The sequence below is a fragment of the Trachypithecus francoisi genome, unplaced genomic scaffold (assembly GCF_009764315.1).
Source record: "Trachypithecus francoisi isolate TF-2019V2 unplaced genomic scaffold, Tfra_2.0 Lachesis_group5, whole genome shotgun sequence".
In the NCBI taxonomy this organism is placed as follows: Eukaryota; Metazoa; Chordata; class Mammalia; order Primates; family Cercopithecidae; genus Trachypithecus; species Trachypithecus francoisi.
Window position 1 is genome coordinate 143659216 of NW_022681470.1, and position 22512 is coordinate 143681727.

The 22512-nt window shown below is 51.5% G+C and overlaps 1 protein-coding gene across 10 annotated transcripts in view; it reads left to right on the forward strand.

Moving 5' to 3' along the window:
- The window catches only part of RFX2 (regulatory factor X2), a 120801-nt gene that overhangs the window by 82447 nt on the left and 15842 nt on the right, over positions 1–22512 (forward strand). For 9 of the 10 annotated variants that reach the window (XM_033200174.1, XM_033200180.1, XM_033200170.1 and 6 more), the window contains 4 exons: positions 5140–5214; positions 16579–16760; positions 18888–19007; positions 22310–22425. In XM_033200174.1, coding sequence (XP_033056065.1) covers positions 5140–5214; positions 16579–16760; positions 18888–19007; positions 22310–22425 — 493 coding nt within the window. The remainder of the gene's footprint in view (positions 1–5139; positions 5215–16578; positions 16761–18887; positions 19008–22309; positions 22426–22512) is intronic. The other variant, XM_033200179.1, reaches the window with a different exon arrangement.

Genomic DNA, 22512 nt, shown 5'->3' on the forward strand with positions numbered 1-22512 from the left:
TTTGTTGCCAATGATAAAATTCAAGTTTTCAAACAAAGAAATGAAAATTTTGGAGTTGTGTCTGCCAACCAGGAACCTGACAACTTCCCAAAAGTTGATGACTTTTCTGATGAGGTTGGTGGTGATATTAATGAATGTGATTTCTTCACACTATTTAATGAAATGTGGCAACGTTTGGAAGATCTGCAAACTCAGTAAACTCATATTTTCCAAGTGACCAATATATGATGTTACAAAACCATACCCGTTAGTGAAATACTCATTCAAGTTTCAAGGGAGGCTAAAATTACTTTTTGAAATTAGTTGTAGGTATATTTTTTATTGAGGGAGAATGTATGTAACATAAAATTCACCATTTTAACGTGGACAATTCAGTGGCGTTTAACACATTCACAGTGTCGTACAACCACCACCATTATCTAGTTCCAGAACACTGTCATCACCCTGAAAGGAAACCCCATCCCCATTAGAAGCCACTCTCCATTGTCCCTTCCTCCATCTCCTGACAGCCACTAATCTGCTTTCTGTCTCTAGGGATTTGCCAATTCTACATATTTTATGTAAAAGGAATTTTACAATATATAGTCTTTTGTATGAGGCTCATCCATGTTGTAGCATGTGTCAGAACCTTATTTTTTGTGGCTAAATACTATTCCATTGTATGGATGGACCACATTTTGTTTATCCATTCATCTGCTCATTGACTTCTGGGTTTTTCCACTTTTTGGCACTTTGAGTAAGTCGTTTCACTGCCCTCTGGCCTCCATGGTTTCTGCTGAGAAATCAGCCATTACCCAATATTCTGGATTCTGTTTGTGCTGCCACTTCTCTCTTACTGCTTCTAGGATTCTCTTTTTGTCTTTGCCTTTCAACAGTTCGATTATAATGCGTCTTTGGTGTGGATTTCTTTGCATTTATACCACTTAAAGTTTGTTGAGGTTTTCGAGTATGTAGATTCATGTCTTTCATCAAATGTGGGAAGTTTTCAGCCATTACTTATTCAAGTACACTTTACCACTTTCTCCCTCTGCTCTCCTTCCGGGGCTCCTGTGATGTGTTTGTTGGTAAACTTGGTGGTGTCCCACAAGTCTCCTAGGCTCAGCTCATTTTTCTTCTTTTTTCTTTCCACTCCTCAGACTGGGTAATCTCAATTGACCTATCTTCAAGTTCCCTGATTCTTCTGCCTGCTCAAATCTGCTGTTGAATTTTTCATTCCAGCTGTTATACTTTAAACTCCAGAAATTGTATTTGGTTCCTTTTTACAATTTCTGTCTTCTTGTTGATATTCTCTGCTGGTGAAACGTCACTCCATGTGTTTGTTGTTGTTGTTGTTGTTGTTTCGTTTTTGTTTCTGTTTCTGTTTTGATATGGAATCTCACTCTGTCACCCAGGTTGGAGTGCAGTGGTGTGATCTCAGCTCACTACAAACCCTGCCTCCTGGGCTCAAGCAATTCTCAGGCCTCAGCCTTTCAAGTAGCTGGAATTACAGACGCCTAACACCATGCCTAGCTAATTTTTGTATTTTTAGTAGAGACAGGGTTTCACCATGTTGGCCAGGCTGGTCCCTGAACTCCTGACTTCAAGTGATCCACCCAACTCACCCTCCCAAAGTGCTGGGATTACAGGTGTGAGCCACCACGCCCCCACCTGTCATGGTTTTTTAGAGTGCTTTGTACATGATTTCCTTTAACTCTTTAAGTATATTTTATATAGTTGATTTAAACTGTTTGTTTCATAAGTCCAAAGGCTAGATTTTCTCAGGGATGGTCCTATTTATTTATTTCTACATATGGGCTATACTTTCTTGTTTTCTTGCGTGCCTCATAATTTTTGTGGAAAAGTGGATATTTTGAATAGTATAACATGGTGACTCTGAATATCAGATTCTTCTGTTCTCCCCACGGTTTGCTGTTGCTGCTTATAGGTGTTGTTGATTGTTTCATGACCTTTCTGAACTAATTTTGTAAACTCTGCTTTTTTTTTTTTTTAGACAGTCTCACTTTGTTGCCCAGGCTGGAGTGCAGTGGTGTGATCTTGGCTCACTGCTGTCTCCACTTCCTGGGTTCAAGCGATCCTCCTGCCTCAGCCTCCCCAGTAGCTGGGATTACAGGCGTGTGCCACCACACCCACCTAATTTTTCTTCATATTTTTTAGTAGAGACAGAGTTTCACCATGTTAGCCAGGCGGGTCTTGAACTCCTGGCCTCAAGCAATCCACGTGCCTCAGCCTCCCGAAGTGCTGGGATTACAGGTGTGAGCCCCCACACCCGGCCAAAATCTCTGTTCAGTTACCTTAGTGGTCAACTAGTGATTTGATGGAGATTTCCTTAAATGCCAAGTTTCATCTTTTTTTATCTTGATTAAGGTTTCACCTGTTTGCCATAATCTTTTAATTCATTTCCAGTGTTCTGATAAAGTTGATTCTGACGATATTTGCCCATTTTTTCACTGCTTTTGTGAAGGGATGGGTTTTGGAGTTCCTTACTCTGTCATTGTCATGGATGTCAGCTCAAGATTAATGGATTTTAATGTTACTGAGTATGAAAAGCTCGTTGATATGGTTTCAGATTCCACATTGCAGCTAACCTTTAAGAAATTACCAGTTGTAGGCCGGGCACGGTGGCTCACGCCTGTAATCCCAGCACTTTGGGAGGCCAAGGCGGGCGGATCACAAGGTCAGGAGATCGAGACCACGGTGAAACCCCGTCTCTACTAAAAACACAAAAAGCCAGACGCGGTGGCGAGCACCTGTAGTCCCAGCTACTCAGGAAGCTGAGGCAGGAGAATGGCGTGAACCCGGCGGGAGGCGGAGCTTGCAGTGAGCCGAGATCGCACCACTGCACTCCAGCCTGGGCGACAGAGCGAGACTCCGTCTCAAAAAAAAAAAAAAAAAAAGAAATTACCAGTTGTCAAGTGTTGCTATAGTATCAAGTAAAAATATCCACAGTTATCTGAAAAGGCTATTAAAATAGTGCTCCTTTTCCAAGTATATATCTGTGTGAGGCCAAGTTTTTTCAATGTACTTCAACTAAAACAGTATACAATAATAGATGGAGATCCAGAAGCAGATGTGCAGAACTGTCTTCTGTAAGTCACACACTCTACAGATTTGTGAAGATGTAGAATAATTCCGCTCTTCTCATTTTGGTTTTTTTTTTTTTTTATTTGGAAAGTGTACCTATTCTTTAAGTGTTAACCTATAATGGGTTTATTATTTTTTAATGAATTAATACATCTTTTAACAAATTACCTATTTTGATTTCTAATAAGGGAAATAATAGATTTAACTTTTAAAAACAAAAGCAGGCGGTGTGTGGTAGCTCATACCTGTAATCTCAGAACTTTGGGAGGCCGAGGCGGGCGGTTCAGTTGAGGCCAGGAGTTCAAGACCAGCTTGGTCAACATAGAGAAACCCCATGTCTGCCAAAAAATACAAAAATTAGCTGGGTGTGGTGGCACACACCTGTAACCCCAGCTACTTGGGAAGCTGAGGCATGAGAATCACTTGAGCCTGGGAGGCAGAGGTGGCAGTGAGCCGAGATCACATCATTGCACTCCAGCCTGGGAAACAGAGCAAGAGTCTGTCTCAAGGGAAAAAAAAAAAAATGCTCTTTTTCAGGGGAGGCAGCGAAATCTCAAAATTTTGTAATAGTGTATTTTTTAATAGACCAAATGATTGAGACCCACTATGTTGGAGAGACAGTGTTTTCTTCTCCTTCCCAGTCTGCTGGGCCCTGGACAAGGGCCCTGAGATTAGGGCAGACTTCCAGAGGTCATGCACTCTGCTCTCCCAGCACCCAGAGGTCAGCGGTGTCCCACAGGGAAGGTGCCACCGGGCAGTACTCACGTGCCTGCCCAAGCTGCAAATCAGAATGGCCCCAAGACATGAGGGTGGCATGTGTCTTTTTTCTTTCTATCATAGAGGTGGCGACTGCCTTCTTATCGCCTGTGCCCTGAGGCTGATGGGTGGGGGAGGTCTCACCATCCTACTTTCCCTGGTCCTCCACTGTACCTTCTGCACTTCTTAAAGGTGACCCTGACGTCCTCCTTGGCTTGAAGCAAGGGTCGCTAGTGAGAGGAGGCAGAACCACAGTGGTCAGAGGCCACGGGAGAAGCCGTTAGCCTCTCGCTCTTGAACTCAGCTCCGCGAGCCTGCTCTCTGAGATACACACTCAGCCTGCTCTTTGCAGAAGTGTCAAGTCTTTGACCTCCCTGGGTGTTTTAGAAAAGGAAGCATATACTTCAGGTTCATTTCCTTCCACTTCAGTCCTCTGGTCGTCGGGGTGGGCTGCAGCAGGTTTTACATCGCCGTTTTCTGTGTGCGAGTCTAGGACAGACCAAATGCATGGGAATGCCTTGGCGGCCACGCACAGCTGGGTGCCTCCTCCTTTGCATGGACCTGCCACCCACCTCCCTCCCCACCTCCATCAGGTCCTTCAGGATCCAACTCAGGAATCCTTCCTCCAGGAATTTCTACCGTTAGCTCCCCAACTCTTTCTTCCAAAACTCTTTTCTCTTTTCCAAAAACCTTCTTCGCACAGCTCCCACTAGATAAATAATTCTCCAGAAAGTGTCCAGTGGCCCTGGATCCTATGGCCTCCTGGTGGCAGGGTCTGAGTCTTTGGCCTCGTTGGTATTTTCCCAGAGCCTCCAGCAGCGGGGAGACCCTGGGCTTTGCAACAAGACAGCCTGGCTGGGGAGTCAAGGCTGCCATCTGTCCTTGCTTTCATTCTGGTTCCCCATCGATGTGGCGTGGGGAGAGGAGCAGGTGACTATGATGCTGGCTTGGTGGACACTGGAATGGATGCAGCAGCTGCATATTAATGTTATGATGTGCACACACATATGCCGGGTTAAAATTCAGTAGCAAGTTTTTACCACATGATTGCTGCTGCTTCCGTAAGACAGGCTCTTGGGCTTATCTAAGTGTGCGAAGCAATACTCCCTGCCTCAGCTTCCACGCACAGTTTAACTCACCCCACCGCCCTGCCTGCGTGCAGCCTCCTTTTTATTTTGTAGGAGCTCGAATCATGATTTGGATATTAATAAAAACAAATCTTGGCTGATGCTAACCATCTGATTTCCTTTTTTTTTTTTTTTTCATTTTGTTTTGTTTTGTTTCTGCACACATTTTCTTTAGCTTGAAATGGCGATTGAAAACCTCCAAAAAAGCGAAGGAATCACATCACACAAAAGCGGTTTACTCAACAGCCATGTAAGTGTGTGTCTGACCTGGCAACCTGTCCCTGCTCTGCTTGTAACCTGCATAGACATTTTTAAAACAAACAAAGGCAACCGGGCGTGGTGGCTCACACCTGTAATTCCAGCACTTTGGGAGGCAGAGGTGGGTGGATCACTTGAGGTCAGGAGTTCGAGACCAGCCTGGCCAACATGGTGAAACCCCGTCTCTACTAAAAATACAAAAATTAACTGGGCGTGATGGTAGGCGCCTATAATCCCGACTACTTGGGAGGCTGAGGCAGGAGAATTGCTTGAACCCGGGAGGCGGAGGTTGCAGTGAGCTAAGATTGCACCACTGCACTCCAGCCTGGGGGACAGAGTGAGACTCCATCTCAAAAAAAAAAAAAAAAAAATGCCGGGTGTGGTGGCTCATGCCTGTAATCCCAGTGCTTTGGGAGGCCGAGGCAGGTGGATCACGAGGTCAGGAGATCGAGACCATCCTGGCCAACACGGTGAAACTCCATCTCTACTGAAAATACAAAAAAATTAGCTGGGCATGGTGGCAGACGCTTGTAGTCCTAGTTACTTGGGAGGCTGAGGCAGGAGAACGGTGTGAACCCGAGAGGCAGAGTTTGCAGTGAGCCGAGATCGCGCTACTGCACTCCAGCCTGGGCGACAGAGTGAGACTCCGTCTAAAAAAAAACAAAAACAAAAACAAAAAACAAAAAAAAAAACAAAGACAACAAAATGACCCCTTTAAAGTGCCCTTTGTGAAAGGTGGTTGAGGGGGAAGCCAATCTAGCATCCTACATCCAGCAAAAAATAACCTTCAGCAATTAAGGAGAAATGAAAACAGATTCTTTATTTGTAAAAGGTAGATAATAACAACACCTACCTCCTCGGGCTGTCATGGGGAGTAAATTATTTAATGTACGTAAAATACTTTCAACAATACCTGGCAGGTGATAAGCAGTATAGTTATATATGAAAAATAGCCGGGCGCGGTGGCTCAAGCCTGTAATCCCAGCACTTTGGGAGGCCGAGACGGGCGGATCACGAGGTCAGGAGATCGAGACCATCCTGGCTAATACGCTGAAACCCCGTCTCTACTAAAAATACAAAAACTAGCCGGGCGAGGTGGCTGGCGCCTGTAGTCCCAGCTACTCGGGAGGCTGAGGCAGGAGAATGGCGTAAACCCAGGAGGCAGAGCTTGCAGTGAGCTGAGATCTGGCCACTGCACTCTAGTCCGGGCGACAGAGCGAGACTCCGTCTCAAAAAAAAAAAAAAAAAAAAGAAAAAGAAAAACAATGCAAAAATCAGCAACAGCAACAACAAAGAGAGAAAACGACAGAGGGTGGGGAACGCCTTAGATTCTTAGCTAATTGCCCTGGAGTTCTCTCTGGGAAAGAAACAGTAATTGAGAGAAGCATAAAGCAGCTAATTCGTACAGATTTTAGTGTCTAGGATTTTTCTCCTCCCCTTGTCTCTGATCACAGGCCCCATGACGGGAGGTTGGGGGCATCTCAGCTCTGCAGAGGACCGTAGCAGGGTGGGACTGGGGGATGTGGCCGGCTCCGTCTTTATTTCCAGGAACAATAGAGAAGGAAAGCTCTGGCCCCCTCAGACTCATCGCTTTCACTTCTCCCCAAATGCTCTCGATTCAGCTTTGCACATAGCTGGACATATGTTTGGCATCTTAAACCTGGGACGAGCCATTGAAGTCAGAATGTCCTTCTAGCCGTTGCTCTCCAGCACTTCAATTGGGATCTGACGTTCTCTTGAGAATTCAGACATCAGAGAAGAAGTTCCCTTCAGTGGACCCCAGTCCTCGCTGTGATCCCATCCTGACTCCCGTCCTCGCTGTGATCCCATCCTGACTCCCATCCTCGCTGTGACCCCATCCTGACTCCCGTCCTCGCTGTGATCCCATCCTGACTCCCGTCCTCGCTGTGATCCCATCCTAACTCCCGTCCTCGCTGTGATCCCATCCTGAGTCCCGTCCTTGCTGTGATCCCATCCTGAGTCCCGTCCTCGCTGTGATCCCATCCTGACTCCCGTCCTCGCTGTGATCCCATCCTGAGTCCCGTCCTCGCTGTGATCCCATCCTGAGTCCCGTCCTCGCTGTGATCCCATCCTGAGTCCCGTCCTCGCTGTGATCCCATCCTGACTCCCGTCCTTGCTGTGATCCCACCCTGACTCCCATCCTCGCTGTGACTCCATCCTGAGTCCCGTCCTCACTGTGATCCCATCCTGACTCCCGTCCGCACTGTGATCCCATCCTGAGTCCCGTCCTCGCTGTGATCCCATCCTGACTCCGGTCCTTGCTGTGATCCCATCCTGAGTCCCATCCTCGCTGTGATCCCATCCTGACTCTCATCCTCTCTGTGATCCCATCCTGACTTCTGTGCTGGCCGATGCGTAAAATGAGGTGTTACTCAAAAGGCAGTGAGTGATTCTGGGGGTGGAAAGTGACATAGGACAGTCCGGAAACCTGGGCTTCTGGGTTAGGCACAGGTGTGGTCACCTGCTCACTGCAGCCCCTGGCGAGGCCTCTGCCCTCTGCCTCAGGGGGCTGATCACTAGAAGAAATGGCAGAAATATCTCCTTCTGCCGATTATCTTGAAGCAAAAAAGACAAAACAAAACAAACACCATGCCGGACCCCTGCTCAGTGCCCCGCCCCCCTCCAGGCTGCGTAGGACGCGGTCATCCTGTCATGTGTCACTGCTAGATGACGTCCTTCCTGTAGATGAACTCAGGGAGAAGGGAGTCTTCCCCATGTGCTTGGAAAGAGGATCTCCCCAGCCCCGAGTCTTAAACTCAGAGCACATACATATGGGAAAGTGTGCAGCAAGACATTCCCCATTCAGCAAGGATCAGGCCATCTTCGACCTGAACACAAACTCATGCGGGCCCAGGGTCTCAGCCCTGGGCAAGAGGGCTGCGTGATCCAGGCAGGATGGGGGTGCAGAGCCTGGGCAGTCAGCATGTCCACAGGAGAGTTAAAATGTCTGTGGGAAAATGGGCTGGGTGCGGTGGCTCACGCCTGTGATCCCAGCACTTTGGGAGGCCAAGGCGGGCGGACCACTTGAGGTCAGGAGTTCAAGACCAGCCTGACCAACGTGGCGAAACCCCGTCTCTACCAAAAATACAAATATTAGCCAGGCGAGGTGGCACATGCCTATAGTCCCAGCTACTCCGGAGGCTGAGAAAGGAGGATCGCTTGAACCCGGGAGGCGGAGGTTGCAGTGAGCTGAGATTGCACCACTGCACTCCAGCCTGGGAGACATAGCGAGACTCCGTCTCAAAAAAAGAAAAAATGTCTATGGGAAAATGCATGAACCGCTTGTCTCTGGCTGCTGGGATCCTTCCTGCTTTCTAACACTTCATCCGAAAGGCAGACTTTCCAGGTCGCTTCCCCACAAATTCACATTCCCGAGCTGACTTTTCCAGCAGGTAAAATCTCACGTTTCTTTTTCTCACTGATGATTCGCTGTTGAGCTGTTTCCTTCCATCCTGAGCTGTGATCAGTAAGATTTGGGGCTTGGTGACTTGAAACCAAGGAAGTAAAATAAGATCTTTCTAAAGAGTGCACCACACACACGAGTAGAACAAACCTAGATCTTGCTTTGGCAAATGTGAGAGCCAGAGAGGGAGGAGTTAAAACACGTGATCTGCTGGTGGACGGGGCGACGCGCCCTCGCAACGGCTGTCCCCGGGGCTGCCTGTGGCTGGGACTGAGTGGCCTCCCAGACCTCCCTTCTCGGACAGCCCCAGGGAGGGTCTCCCCAGCGGCAGGGCCTGTGTGCCTTTTGCCTGCTGCCAACTGGTGACGTCAGCCGGCCGTCTACCGTGTGCAGGGTTCTGGCCAGGTCAGTGCCGAACATAGGGAGTGAAAAAGGAGGAAAAAGTCACTCCAGGGAGCTTAGCATTCGAGGGCAGAAGGTGGGAAAACCCACCCAGGGAGCCCACCCATAGACATTTCTGAGTGGAGCTGGCCCCGCGTTCCACGGAGCTGGTTCCCTCCTCTGCGCTCTCTCAGGAGGGAGCGGGTATTCAGATGCCGGGAGCCTGGTCCACAGGAGCTTCCCAGGCCTCCCCTCTAGGGGCTTGGACCCAGGCTGTCTGCAGGGCCTGGAGGTCTGCACGTTGGAAGAACCTTCCAGTCAGCTGATGGTCAGCCTGGCGTGGAAACCCCCAGGGAGGAGGAGGCCCCCAGCAGTGTCCAAACTGGGAAAGAGCAGGATATGGTGCCGTGAAAATGGGGATTAGCCCTTCCAGAGGGAAGGGGACGGAGCTGGGGCTGGGGATGAAATATGTCTTCACCCGACTGGGTGTGGCAGGCCGCCACCATGAGCAGAAGAGGCGGCCTCAGCCCCCAGGGGGCACTGGGCTGCCTTCAGGCTATCAGCCGACCCGGACCCCGCAGCAGGTTCACCGAGTCTCTGTCACCACGAGATGGCGCTGTCTACTAAAATAAACGCATCACTCACGCAGCCTGCGGGAGAGAGCTGGGTGTGGAAGAGTCATATTAGGGTTATGTGACTTCTTCCTTTGAAATCAAGAAACACACATTGTCAAAGGTCATTTAGCCTTCAGCTGGTGACCTGTGTAGCCTGGCGCCATGGCCGTGCTGTCCTGCAGGCCACGGTAGGGTTGCTAGAGCCGGCAGCTCCTCAGAAGGGCCAGAAGTACAGCTGTTTTCCCTCGGTATTCCTGCCTGCCTCGGATTAGCATCTTAGCTCAGTGCATGGCCTCCACCCTCAGCAACCCCTGTGCCTCCCACAACCCCTGCGCCTCCCGTCCACGGTCCCATCTCAGGCGGGGGCAGCCGATCTTCCAGGCGCTCAGCCCCCAACCCCACTGCATCCTCGCCTCCCTGCTCCTCTCATGCCCACCCCGAGATGGTCTTCAACCTCACCTTCAAGAAAGATCCAGAACCAGATGGAACCCCCCACCTCCTCCACCTCTACTACTTCCTCAGCTGCCACTGTCCCTGTGGATTCTTTCGGCCACCTCCTAGCCAGCCGTCGGTGCCCACCCCTACCCAGCCTCCATCCCCTTCTCGCAGCAGCCGCCAGAGTGAGCCTGCTAACACCCAGGTCAGATCACCGCACTGCTCTGCTCGGAAGCCTCCAGGGCTCCCCTTGGCCCTCCAAGTAGAACCCAGTGTTGTCAAAATGGCTCACAGGGCCCAGCAGGACCGGCTGTCTCCCACTCCTCACTCTGCTCCAGCCACACTGGCCTCCTCCAGCCACATGGGCCTTCTCCAATGCACCATGCTTGGACCTGCCCCAGGGCCTTTGCACTGTGGGGCCCTCTGCCTGAAGCTGTCTTCCCCAGGCTCCCTGTCACCTCCTTCGAGTCTTCACTCAGCGGGCACTTTCTCAGTGAGCCCTGCCTGACACGCCACCCCACCTCAATGTACTATTGCGTCATCCCTCCAGTCCCTCTGTGGCGGCGACCCCCGTCCCCTTTCCCAGGTGAGTTTCTCTCATAACACTCAGCACCGGCCCTCATTCGGTTCATTTGCCTTCTTTATTGTGGGTCTCTGCCAGACAAGAACGGACACTCCCAGAGAGCAGGGGTTTTTGTCTTTTATTTGCTGTTGCATCCCCACACCTGGAACAAGTAGTGGCATAGAGTCAGCTCTCGTAAATACTGGTGGGACAGGTGAAAAGGTGGGTGTTCCAAGTCGGATTATGTCAACACAGATACACATGGACGGTCGGAATAGCTGCCCAAGCAGCTAGTGTATGGCCCGGCAAGACTCTGACTCACCACCAGGAGCCAGTGTCAGGCAAATTTGCCCCCAGGAATAGAAACAAGTGTCTTAGGAGATAAAGGGGGCTGGTAGGTGGGCATGATCCCTGCCTTCCCACCTGCAGGTGAGGATATCTGTCCACAGGGGCTGTGCCTGCAAAGAGCCCAGAACCACAGGCCTTTGTTGGGGGACCAGGGAGAGGGAGGCACTGGCATTTCGGGATTTTTATTCCTTAAAAGGAAGGATTTGATCCATTTCATCAAAAGTGTGCCGTCCTGACAGATTGCGGCAAATGTGGATACACCGTACATTTCTTTGGACAGCATTCTGCTTATTTGTGTTTGATATTGACACAGAAAGAGTGCAAATATCAGCAGACAAAGCAGACTGCAGAACATGCCCAAACCGGAAAGGTGACTCTGTCCAGCTACGGCCTTTCCTGGCATGAAGGTACCCGAGCCCTCAAGAGCCGGGGAGGTGGGCGAGGTGTGGTTGGAGCAGCTGAACCCTTGTGGTTGGTTTCACGGAACCAACCTGTGATGCTCGCCCCGGTCTGACGCGCCGCCAGGTATGGGTTCCGGCCCTGAGGGATGGGAAGGCCCTGTGCATAGGTGGCTCCCAGCCTGCTGGTGAGGCGTAGACCCTGAACAGAGTCTGCAAGCCCATCACACTTCAGTTCTAACCCAGTTCCCCTCTGGGAAGTTCGCCGATGCAGAAGGGGGAGGAAATGGACCTGACTCTTCCAGCCACATCAGTCTTCTCTGTGGCTTCTTGATGTTGAGCAAGAAGGACTTGTTGTCAAGACAACTATGCATCCTTTTAGTGTCAATGTCAACATAATTACTCAAGCAATGGATTCTACTCTTTTTTTTTTTTTTTTGAGACGGAGTCTCGCTCTGTCGCCCAGGCTGGAGTACAGTGGCGCGATCTCGGCTCACTGCAAGCTCCGCCTCCTGGGTTTACGCCATTCCCCTGCCTCAGCCTCCCGAGTAACTGGGACTACAGGCGCCCGCCACCTCGCCCGGCTAGTTTTTTGTATTTTTTTAGTAGAGACGAGGTTTCACCATGTTAGCCAGGATGGTCTCGATCTCCTGACCTCGTGATCCGCCCGTCTTGGCCTCCCAAAGTGCTGGGATTACAGGCTTGCGCCACCGCACCCGGCCGATTCTACTCTTAAATAGCATGGGGGGTCGGGGGTAAACAGCAGAAGGATCATCTGTTCCAAAACTTTATGTGTGAGCCCGTATGTCCTCCTGGTGGATGGAGTCTTAGACTCTAACCTCTCAGGACTCCTAGTCCAGTGCTCCTTCCAACTTACCACCCACAAAATCTGGCCTCACACTTTTAGCCTGAAAATCTGCATCATCATTTGTCTCCTTGAGCTGTGGGGCCACTGGCCCTGGCTCCTGCTGCCCGTTGAGGACAATCTAAGAAGTGGTATCTGTGGCGCCAGCCTCGGAATGACCAAGGGAAGCCTCTGGCTTCTTCACCCAGACACCCTCTGTTTGCTCCCCACCTACCTCCTCGGACAGTCTTTCTCTGCTGTCAGGCTTGAGACATCTCCAGGGTCCTGTGGATGCCCACATGGGCAAAGCTGGCTCCATCTCCACCCTCAGGAAGAGTGCACTCCGGGAGAACAGGCGAATGTGTGCACCTGGCTCCTTCTCCACCCTCAGGAAGAGTGCACTCCGGGGAACAGGTGAATGTGCACACCTGGCTCCATCTCCACCCTCAGGAGGAGCACGCTCCGGGGAACAGGCGAATATGCACACCTGGCTCCTTCTCCTCCCTCAGGAAGAGCGCGCTCAGGGGAACAGGCGAATGTGCACACCTGGCTCCTTCTCCTCCCTCAGGAGGAGCGCGCTCAGGGGAACAGGCGAATATGCACACCTGGCTCCTTCTCCTCCCTCAGGAAGAGCGCGCTCAGGGGAACAGGCGAATATGCACACCTGGCTCCTTCTCCTCCCTCAGGAAGAGCGCGCTCAGGGGAACAGGCGAATGTGCACACCTGGCTCCTTCTCCTCCCTCAGGAAGAGCGCGCTCAGGGGAACAGGCGAATATGCACACCTGGCTCCTTCTCCTCCCTCAGGAGGAGCGCGCTCAGGGGAACAGGCGAATGTGCACACCTGGCTCCTTCTCCTCCCTCAGGAGGAACGCGCTCAGGGGAACAGGCGAATGTGCACACCTGGCTCCTTCTCCACGCGCTCCAGGGAACAGGCGACAAGCACACATGACAAATCCAGACAGTGAAGGCACTGTGAAGAAAAGCTTCAGGGCCCACATGCAGCTCCTGACTGTCATCCCAACACTTTGGGAAGCTGAGGCAGGCGGATTACTTGAGCCTGGGAGTTGGAGGCTGCAGTAAGCTATGATTGCACCACTGTGCTCCAGCCTGGGGTGACAGGGCAAGACCCTGTCTCTAAAAATGTATATATATATCCCTATCTCTTAAAAAAAAATGTATATACGTATATATACACTCATACACTAACTTCAACACCAAGGTTGTGGTTCATAGTATTCATAGCATTAAATATGAGGAAGACTCTTAAGTGTCCAAGCACTCTGCCAGAGCCGGACTTTGGAGGAGAAAAAAGGGAAAAAGTAACACTGCCTCCATTGTATCGGAAAAAGTCCAGTCCAGAAAGTTGGAAGATGAAGGGTGTGAATGACTCGATGGAAAGTGAAAACTCTGATGTCCTTTTCCCAAAGAGGCAAGTGAGGAAGAGATGAAGTCTCCACTCCGGGACCCTTCTCAGGGTCCTTTGCTTTAATTCTCCCTTATTCAAAGAACAAGAGGGCAGGGGTCCCTCCCTGCGGTGATGGGCACAGCCAAGCACATGGCACCCGACGCTGGACAGATGAAACTGGCAACCGCTAATCCATCACCTGCACTCATGGCCAGGGGCGGACACTGCACTTCACACGGGCCCTGCAGGTGGCAGGAGGCAGACTTTGTGGTAGCAAGAGGTCGAGGGGCCTCTGGTGCCGCGGAGGAGGTGACAGGCTACTTGAGTGATTCAGGAGCTGCCAGGAAGCCGGAATCCAAGCTCAGGGGTTGCGGCAGGAACCACCCCTGTACCCTTGGTAAGGAGGGATGTTTGGCCACAGGACTTACCTGCAGGAGCAGAGCTGGAGGGGAGCTTGTGGTCAGGAGGTCTGAAGCCCTCCTGGCTTGCCCCAGAGGCAGCACATGAGGTTGGACCCACACTTCAAGACTTAGACTTTGCTCCTCTTCATCCTCAACACCCGCATGGGCAGTGCCCCTGCCCGGTGACTCTTCCCCCCCCTCTGGAGGTTTTGTCCTCAGCTCTTTGGTTCCAGGGTAACACATCTGGTCCCAGTCTCTACCCTAAACTCCAGCCACCCTCCCCCTTTCTAAAACGGACTCAGCCCCACAGCACACCTGCGATTCGGCTTACGAGACCGCCACGCTTAGGCCCCACACACCCCTTCACCTCAACCTTTGACCTGTTTGTCATCCTGTGAAACATTCCAGAACCCAGGGCAGGTCCTCACTCCACTGTGACCCTGGGTCAGCCCCTGTTAGGGCAGGAGGGGCCAGGACACACTGGATCAGGTGGGTCTTAGATGAGATAAGAGGGGTCCCGAGGTGCTGGTTGTTGGTGCAGGGCTGGTCAGAACCACCTCATAGCACTCTTTCATAAAAAGGAGATGAAGGCCGGGGGCGGTGGCTCACGCCTGTAATCCCAGCACTTTGGGAGGCCAAGACAGGTGGACCATCTGAGGTCAGGAATTTGAGGCCAACATGGCAAAATCTCATCTCTACTAAAAATACAAAAAACAAGCCAGGCGTGGCGGCTCATGTCTATAATGCCAGCTACTCGGGAGGCTGAGGCAGGAGAATCGCTTGAAGCTGGAAGGTGGAGGTTGCAGTGAGCCAAGATTGCGCCAGTGCACTCCAGCCTGGGTGACAGAGTGAGACTCCATTTCAATAAATAAATAAATAATAAAAAGGAGATGCACGCTTACTTCCTCCCCAGCTTGCAATGCTGAGTGTAGGGGAGCGGGGGCAAACAGACGGCAAACGTGACGGTGTGGGGGAGGGTGCTGTGGTGAGGGGACAGATATTTCCCAGGGGACAGGCCAGCTTTGTGTCTTGTGGGGACAAGGGCTTCCCAGGCCAAGGGCTGTGCAGGCACCCAACATGCCTGGTGGGGGAAGGCTGAGGACCCAGCACTGCCCACTCTGAAGGGCCCAGGCAACAGGAGCCCTTCAAAGCTCTGGAAGCAGGGCTCAGCCTAGACAAAGCAGCCGACAGCCTCACACAAAGTGGACCAGGTAGGGACAGCTGGTTTCCCCCGACGCCCTTGACGTGGGATCTGGACTCTGGCCTCGCTTCCATGCGTGAAATTCCTGTCTTTCTCCAAATGGCAGGCATCAGGGAAGCCTTTTGTATTCACATAGCAAACCTCTCTGGATCAGGGGACAGACGATAGCAGAGGGAGAGGTGGAAACCAGAATTAAGCCGCAGCCTTTAAGGCACTTGGCTCAGGACATCAGTTGGTGGGTGGGACACCTTTGCGTCGAAGTCCAGTGTGGGGACTGAGCTCTTCATGTGGACAGTTCTTGCCCTTCTAACTGGATGTTAACCTCTCGAGGCATAGTCCTTGGCTCTAGACTCATTTAGCCCATCTTTTTGTTTTGTTTTTTGAAAGAGACAAAGTCTTGCTCTGTCGCCCAGGCTGGAGTACAGTGGCGCGACCTTAGCTCACTGCAGCCTCGACCTCCTGGGCTCAAGCAATCCTCCCGCCTCCGCCTCCCAAGTAGCTATGTCCTGCCTTTTGACTCGGACACAAAACCGTGCATATAAGCATTTGTGTATTTTATTGAATTTCCATTTGCACCTCCCTCAATGAGGGATCTCAGTACATGTTAGCTCACTGCTTACTGCAGAACCCGGGGCTGTGCGGTCCCCCAAGTCTTCTTCAATCTTCCTGTTTAGCATCAGAATTTCTCTCCATTCCTGTATGTTGCGGAGCTATTTGGTGTTTAAACCCTGTGTGGTGTGTGTGGGCATTTAAGTGACTGAAGACGGAACCTAGTAGTTCTTGATCACACCCAGATCTTTACAAATTAAATCCAGGAAACGGAAAACCAGGCTAAACATGGAAGAATCAATAAATGAAAGAAAATGAGCTATTCATTAATCTGCTTAGAGAATTCAAATCAGAGACCACAAAGATGGATTTCCAGCTGGGCACAGTGGCTCACGCCTATAATCCCAGCACCTTGGGAGGCTGAGACAGGCTGATCACCTGAGGTCAGGCGTTTGAGACCAGCCTGGGCAACATGGTGAAACCCCATCTCTACTAAAAATACAAAAAATTAGCCAGGCGTGGTGTTGGGTGCCTGTCATCCCAGCTACTTGGGAGGCTGAGGCAGGAAAATTGCTTGAACCCGGCAGACAGAGGCTGCAGGGAGCCGAGACTGCACCACTGCACTCCAGCCTCGGTGACAGAGCAAGACTCTGCCTCAAAAAGAAAGAAAAGATGGATTTCCTCATCCCGTTTGGTAATACAGGGAACGCAAGGAATTCTCTGAACGAGTCCACGTTGGCACGTTAGCGTTCCTCAGGCTTCTGACAAACGCAGGCGTGTGTTTCTTTCCGCAGCTCCAGTGGCTGTTGGATAATTACGAAACTGCGGAAGGTGTGAGTCTCCCCCGAAGTTCTCTTTACAACCACTACCTTCGGCACTGCCAGGAGCACAAGCTGGACCCGGTGAATGCCGCCTCCTTCGGGAAGCTGATCCGTTCTGTGTTTATGGGGCTGAGGACACGGCGGCTGGGCACCAGGTGGGTAGACGACCCCCAGCCCACCTGTCCTTCCTCTTCCTTTCCCAAGAAATGGAGCTTTTGGGAAAATGCCAGGCTTCCGCCTCCTGTCCAGGTGGCCTGATTTGCAGCCACCCCTGGAGTGCTTGCAGGTACTTTCAGTTGGCGGCAGCCTTGGCTGTGGCCAGGCGTAGCCCGCGGCGTTGGCTTTAGAAGCCGGTGATGGGACATGGAGGTCACTCTGGTTTTCTCTCTCCTTTTGAAATTTCCCAAACAATACATTTGTTTGTTTGTTTGTTTGTTTGTTTAGAGCAGCCTCTGGGCCAGGTGTCATGGTGCACGCCTGAAATCCCAACAGTTTGGGAGGCCGAGGCAAGAGGATCACTTGAGACTAGGAGTTCAAGACCAGCCTGGGCAACATAGCAAGACCTCATCTCTACAAAAAAATTAAAAATTAGCCAGGCATAGTGGTGCACACCTATTTGCACACCTGTAATTTCACCTATTTGGGAAGCTGAGAGTGGAGAAGCACTTGAGCCCAGGAGGTTGAGGCTGTGGTGAGCCACAGTTGCACCACTGCACTCCAACCTGGGCAACAGAGCAAGACCCTGTGTCAAACAAACAAACAGACAAATAAAATGTAGCCTCTGGTTTATCCAGCAAAGCTGGATTTACCATTTATTGGTTTTTTGTTTTTGAGACAGAATCTTGCTCTGTCGCCCAGGCTGGAGGGCAGTGGCATCATCTCGGCTCCCTGCAGCCTCCACCTCCTGGGTTCAGCTGATTCTCCTGCCTCAGCCTCCCGAGTAGGTGGGACCACAGGCGCCGGCCACCACGCCCGGCTAATTTTTTGTATTTTTAGTAGAGACGGGGTTTCACTGTGTTAGCCAGGATGGTCTCGATCTCCTGACCTCATGATCCACCCGCCTCGGCTTCCCAAAGTGCTGGGATTGCAGGCGTGAGCCACCGCACCCAGCCGAGGCTGGAGAATTTCTTGAACCTGGGAGGTTGCAGTGAGCCAAGATTGCACTACTGCACTCCAGCCTGAGCAACAGAGTGAGGCTCTGTCTCAAAAGTATAGCAATAAAAGAAAAAAATAAATAAAAAGAAAGGACCCAGGTGCTTCCTGCGTGTCCTTGTTGCCAGCTCTGGAGAAATGGCATCCTATGAGCTGGTGTCTCCACAGCCATGTCTGTGGGTTAGTGCTTCTCTCCTGCAGGGACTCTGAGCTGTTTTCTGAGCTCAATTGTTTAAAGCCCTCTGATCATCATTCTCCTGTAATAAACTAATGTAATGGTTCCCAAACTGTGCCTTTTTCCAAAATGTGTTACTAGATGACTGAAACGGATAGGGAAGAGTTGTTAATAATAATAATGGTAATAATAATAGAGATACGCCATGTGGAGCTCAGCAAAGCTGACCTGGTGTTCTCCACACAGGACTTGTCCGAGCCTGTATTATACTAGCCTGTGAGAGACGACTCTCCATGACAACAGTATTAGGTGCAGAATTCCTTCATCACATTCCTCATGCAGTTCAGGAAATGCTGAACCAGAGAGGCCAAAGTGAAAGGCCAAAAAAGAGTACCTATCTTCCGAGTGTGGTGGCACATGCCAGCAATCCCAGCTACTCAGAGGCTGCGGCAGGAGGATCACTTGAGCTCAGGAGGTCAAGGGTACAGTGAGTGGTGATTGCACCACTACACTCCAGCCCAGGTGACAGAGTGAGACCCTGTCTCTAAAAAAAAAAGAGAGAGAAGAGGCCAGGCGCGGTGGCTCACACCTGTAATCCCCGCACTTTGGGAGGCCAAGGTGGGAGGATCGCTTGAGCCCAGGAGTTTGAGACCAGCCTGGCCAACATGGCGAAACCCTGTCTCCACTAAAAATACAAAAATTAGCTAGGCATTATGGCCCACACCTGTCATCCCAGCTACTTGGGAGGCTGAGGCAGGCGAATCTCTTAAACCCAGGAGGCAGAGATTGCAGTGAGCTCAGATGGCACTCCTGCACTCCAGCCTGGGCGACAGAGTGAGATTCTATCTCAGAAAAAAAAAAAAAAAGAAGAAGTAAGAAAGAAAAAGAATCCCAGCCTATCTTATTGTTCAGGACGTCGGCAAAGGGAGCTGACCCTGGGATGTTTGGTTTCCAGGGGCAACTCGAAGTACCATTACTACGGGATTCGTCTGAAGCCAGACTCTCCGCTGAACCGGCTGCAGGAGGACACGCAGTACATGGCCATGCGGCAGCAGCCCATGCATCAGAAGCCCAGGTGCGTGCCTGGGCTGAGCTGGGCGGGGCTGGCTTTCCCCGGAGCACGGAGGGAGAGGTGTTTCTCCAACATGAAATGAACTCATCATAACTCCCTAGTCTCCAGCATCCTGGGAAAGCCAAGGTATCCCCCTCCGCTGAGAATGAGGTGAGTCTAGCAGGAGACACAGGAGGCTGGGATGCAACCTCCTCCAGCTAACTGTTTTCAGACTTTTGTTTAGACCATTTAAAACTGTTTTTAACAGACTTCATTTTTTAGAGTCATTCTAGGTTCACAGCAAAATTGAGTAGAAAGTACAGAGAGTTCTTCGACACCCCCCAGCGCCGCTCCCCGCCGCCTCCCCCACCATCCGCCTCCCCCACCATCACCCGCCTCCCCCACACAGCGGTGCATTGGTTACAACTCATGACCCTCGATGGAGCCAGCATCACCCCCCAGAGTCCACAGTGGACATCAGGGCTCACTCTTGGTGTTGCATTCTACAGTTTGGACAAACCTATAATGACATGTGCCCCCCATCACAGTGTCACACAGAGTCCTTTCACAGCCCTAAAAATCCTCCACATTCTGCCTACCCAGCTTTCCCTGCGTGCCCCCGTCTGCAGCAACTGCTAATCCTTTACCAGCCGTAGTTTTCCCCCTTACCCAGTGTCTTACAGTTGGAATCACAGACCCTTAATTTGTGAAACTTAGGAAGTAAAGAGAGAGAGTACTCTGCAAATAACCCAAAAAGCCAGGAGAAAGCAGCAGATGTGCTCAAGTCATGACTTCTTGACCTTTGGATCCAGTGGCTGGAAAGCCCTGGTCATTTTCTGGAATATCCTCTTCTCCAACCATCACAAACTTTCTCATCTTCTAAGGCAGGGCTCAGCAAACCTTTCCTGTAAAGAGCTGGACAGCAAATATCTTAGCCTTGCAGGCCAGACAGTCTCTGTCATGACTGTTCAATTTGGCTGCATCCTGAAAACAGCCACAGACAGCATGAAGATGATGGGTGTGGCTGTGTGCCAATAAAACTTTATTTATAAAAACAAGTAGCAGAATTGGCCTTCAGGCCATAGTTTGTTGGCCCCTGGTTTAGGGCACATTCAAATATTGCTGCCTCCTAGTGTGCCTTCACAAGTGCCCACCCTGAGAGCAGGGGCCGCACTGCAATAGCCCCATGTGGCACCTTCACACCTGGTGCGGGGCTCTCTGCACAGAGCCCCCCATGTATGTGTGTATCTCGAAACCCATTCCAGCTGCTCTGAGTCAGCCGGTGACTCCTGACCACACAGCCACTCCCAGGAGTTGGAGGTTCCAGGAGAGAGTTTCCCGAGCATTCCTTCTGTACCTCATTGTCTGCAGACACGGACTCTGGAGCTCGCTGCTGTTGTTCAGTTTGGGCCCCTGGCAAACACCCGTGAACCTGTGCTCCAGGCAGTGTGTCATTTTAGGAGCAGCGACACACATTTCAGGGGGACAGGCTGATGCCATTTGCATTTGGAAGCCACAGCCTGAGCCTGTGTCTGTGTGATGCCCACAGCCTGCCCTGAGCCAGGTGGTTTACACACACCTCACCGGCATGGTCTCCCACCTCCCTGTAGGCCTGGCCCCGCTTTGTATTTGAGGAGGGAGGCTCCCCAGAGATGGTCCGGCTCAGGCCAGCCCCCTCCCTACCACACACCGGACTTCCAGGAGCCCAGCACCTGGAAAGCCTTCCTCGAGTATTTCTCAGCGCTGCCTGCACAGGCTGCCACCACTGTCTGGCTCAAAATGAAAGTCTCAGAACTTCTGAGATTGCACCAATAGTAAGATGTTTGTGATTCAAGGAAAGAATTCCTCCTCCCCCCCCCCTTTTTTTTTTTGAGACTGACTTTTACTTTTGTTGCCCAGGCTGGAGTGTAGTCGTGCAATCTCGGCTCACCGCAACCTCCGCCTCCCGGGTTCAAGCGATTCTCCTGCCTCAGCCTCCTGAGTCACTGGGATTACAGGCGAGTGCCACTACGCCCAGCTAATTTTGTATTTTTAGTAGAGATGGGATTTCTCCATGTTGGTCAGGCTGGTCTCAAACTCCCAACCTCAGGTGATCCACCCGCCTCGGCCTCCCAAATTGCTGGGATTACAGGCATGAGCCCCTGTGCCCGGCCAAGAATTTCACTTTTTTTCTGAGAGAGAAATGTTAGGGGGAAATATATATCTATTTTCTCAAGTGTCCATTAACAAACTGTGGTTCATCCATATGATGGAATATTATTCAGCCTTAAAAAGGAGGAAATTCAGCCGGGCGCGGTGGCTCAAGCCTGTAATCCCAGCCCTTTGGGAGGCCGAGGTGGGCAGATCATGAGGTCAGGAGATTGAAACCATCCTGGCTAACATGGTGAAAACCCGTCTCTACTAAAAATACAAAAATTAGCCGGGCGAGGTGGCGGGCGCCTGTAGTCCCAGCTACTCGGAGGCTGAGGCGGGAGAATGGCATGAACCCGGGAGGCGGAGCTTGCAGTGAGCCGAGATCGTGCCACTGCACTCCAGCCTGGGCGACACAGCCAGACTCCGTCTCAAAAAAAAAAAAAAAAAAAAGGAGTAAATTCTATTCTGGGCGCGGTGGCTCACGCCTGTAATCCCAGCACTTTGGGAGGCTGAGGCAGGCGAATCACGAGGTCAGGAAATTGAGACCATCCTGGCTAACACGGTGAAACCCCGTCTCTACTAAAAATACAAAAAATTAGCCGGACGCAATGGCGGGTGCCTGTAGTCCCAGCCACTCGGGAGGCTGAGGCAGGAGAATGGCGTGAACCCGGGAGGCGGAGCTTGCAGTGAGCAGAGATGGCGCCACTGCACCAAGACTCCGTCTCAAAAAAAAAAAAAAAACAAGGAGGAGGAAATTCCAGCACAGGCTACAACTCGGTGGACCTTGAGGACACAACGCTCAGTGAGACCAGCCAGTTGCAAAAGGACACATCCTGTATGACCCCACTCCTAGGAGGTCCCTCGAGTCGTCAGAGTCACAGAGACAGGGCGCCCGGGGCTGGGACGGGATGGGGAGTAAGTGTTTCGTGGGGACAGAGCTTCCGTGCGGGAAGATGAACACGTTCCAGAGATGACGATCGTGACGGTGGCACAGCCACGTGAATGTGCTTCATGCTGCTGAGCTGTGCACTCAAAATGGTTCCCATGGTGACTTTTGTGTTATGTGTATTTGACCGCAACTTGTAAACACATACACGCACATGCCTGACTGAATCCTGCCCAGCCCCCACTCCTTGGGCCCACCCCCAGTAGGGCTGCTGGGCCTCACGGTGGCATGTGTGTTCCCGGCCTAGGTACCGGCCAGCCCAGAAGACGGACAGCCTTGGGGACAGCGGCTCCCACAGCAGCCTGCACAGCACTCCAGAACAGACCATGGCCGCGCAGAGCCAGCACCACCAGCAGTACATAGGTGAGAGGCCCGGACAGGCCCCACGGCGGGGCTCCCATCGGCTCGCCACACTCCTGGGTTTCAACACCAGTAGAACCAGTGGCATCT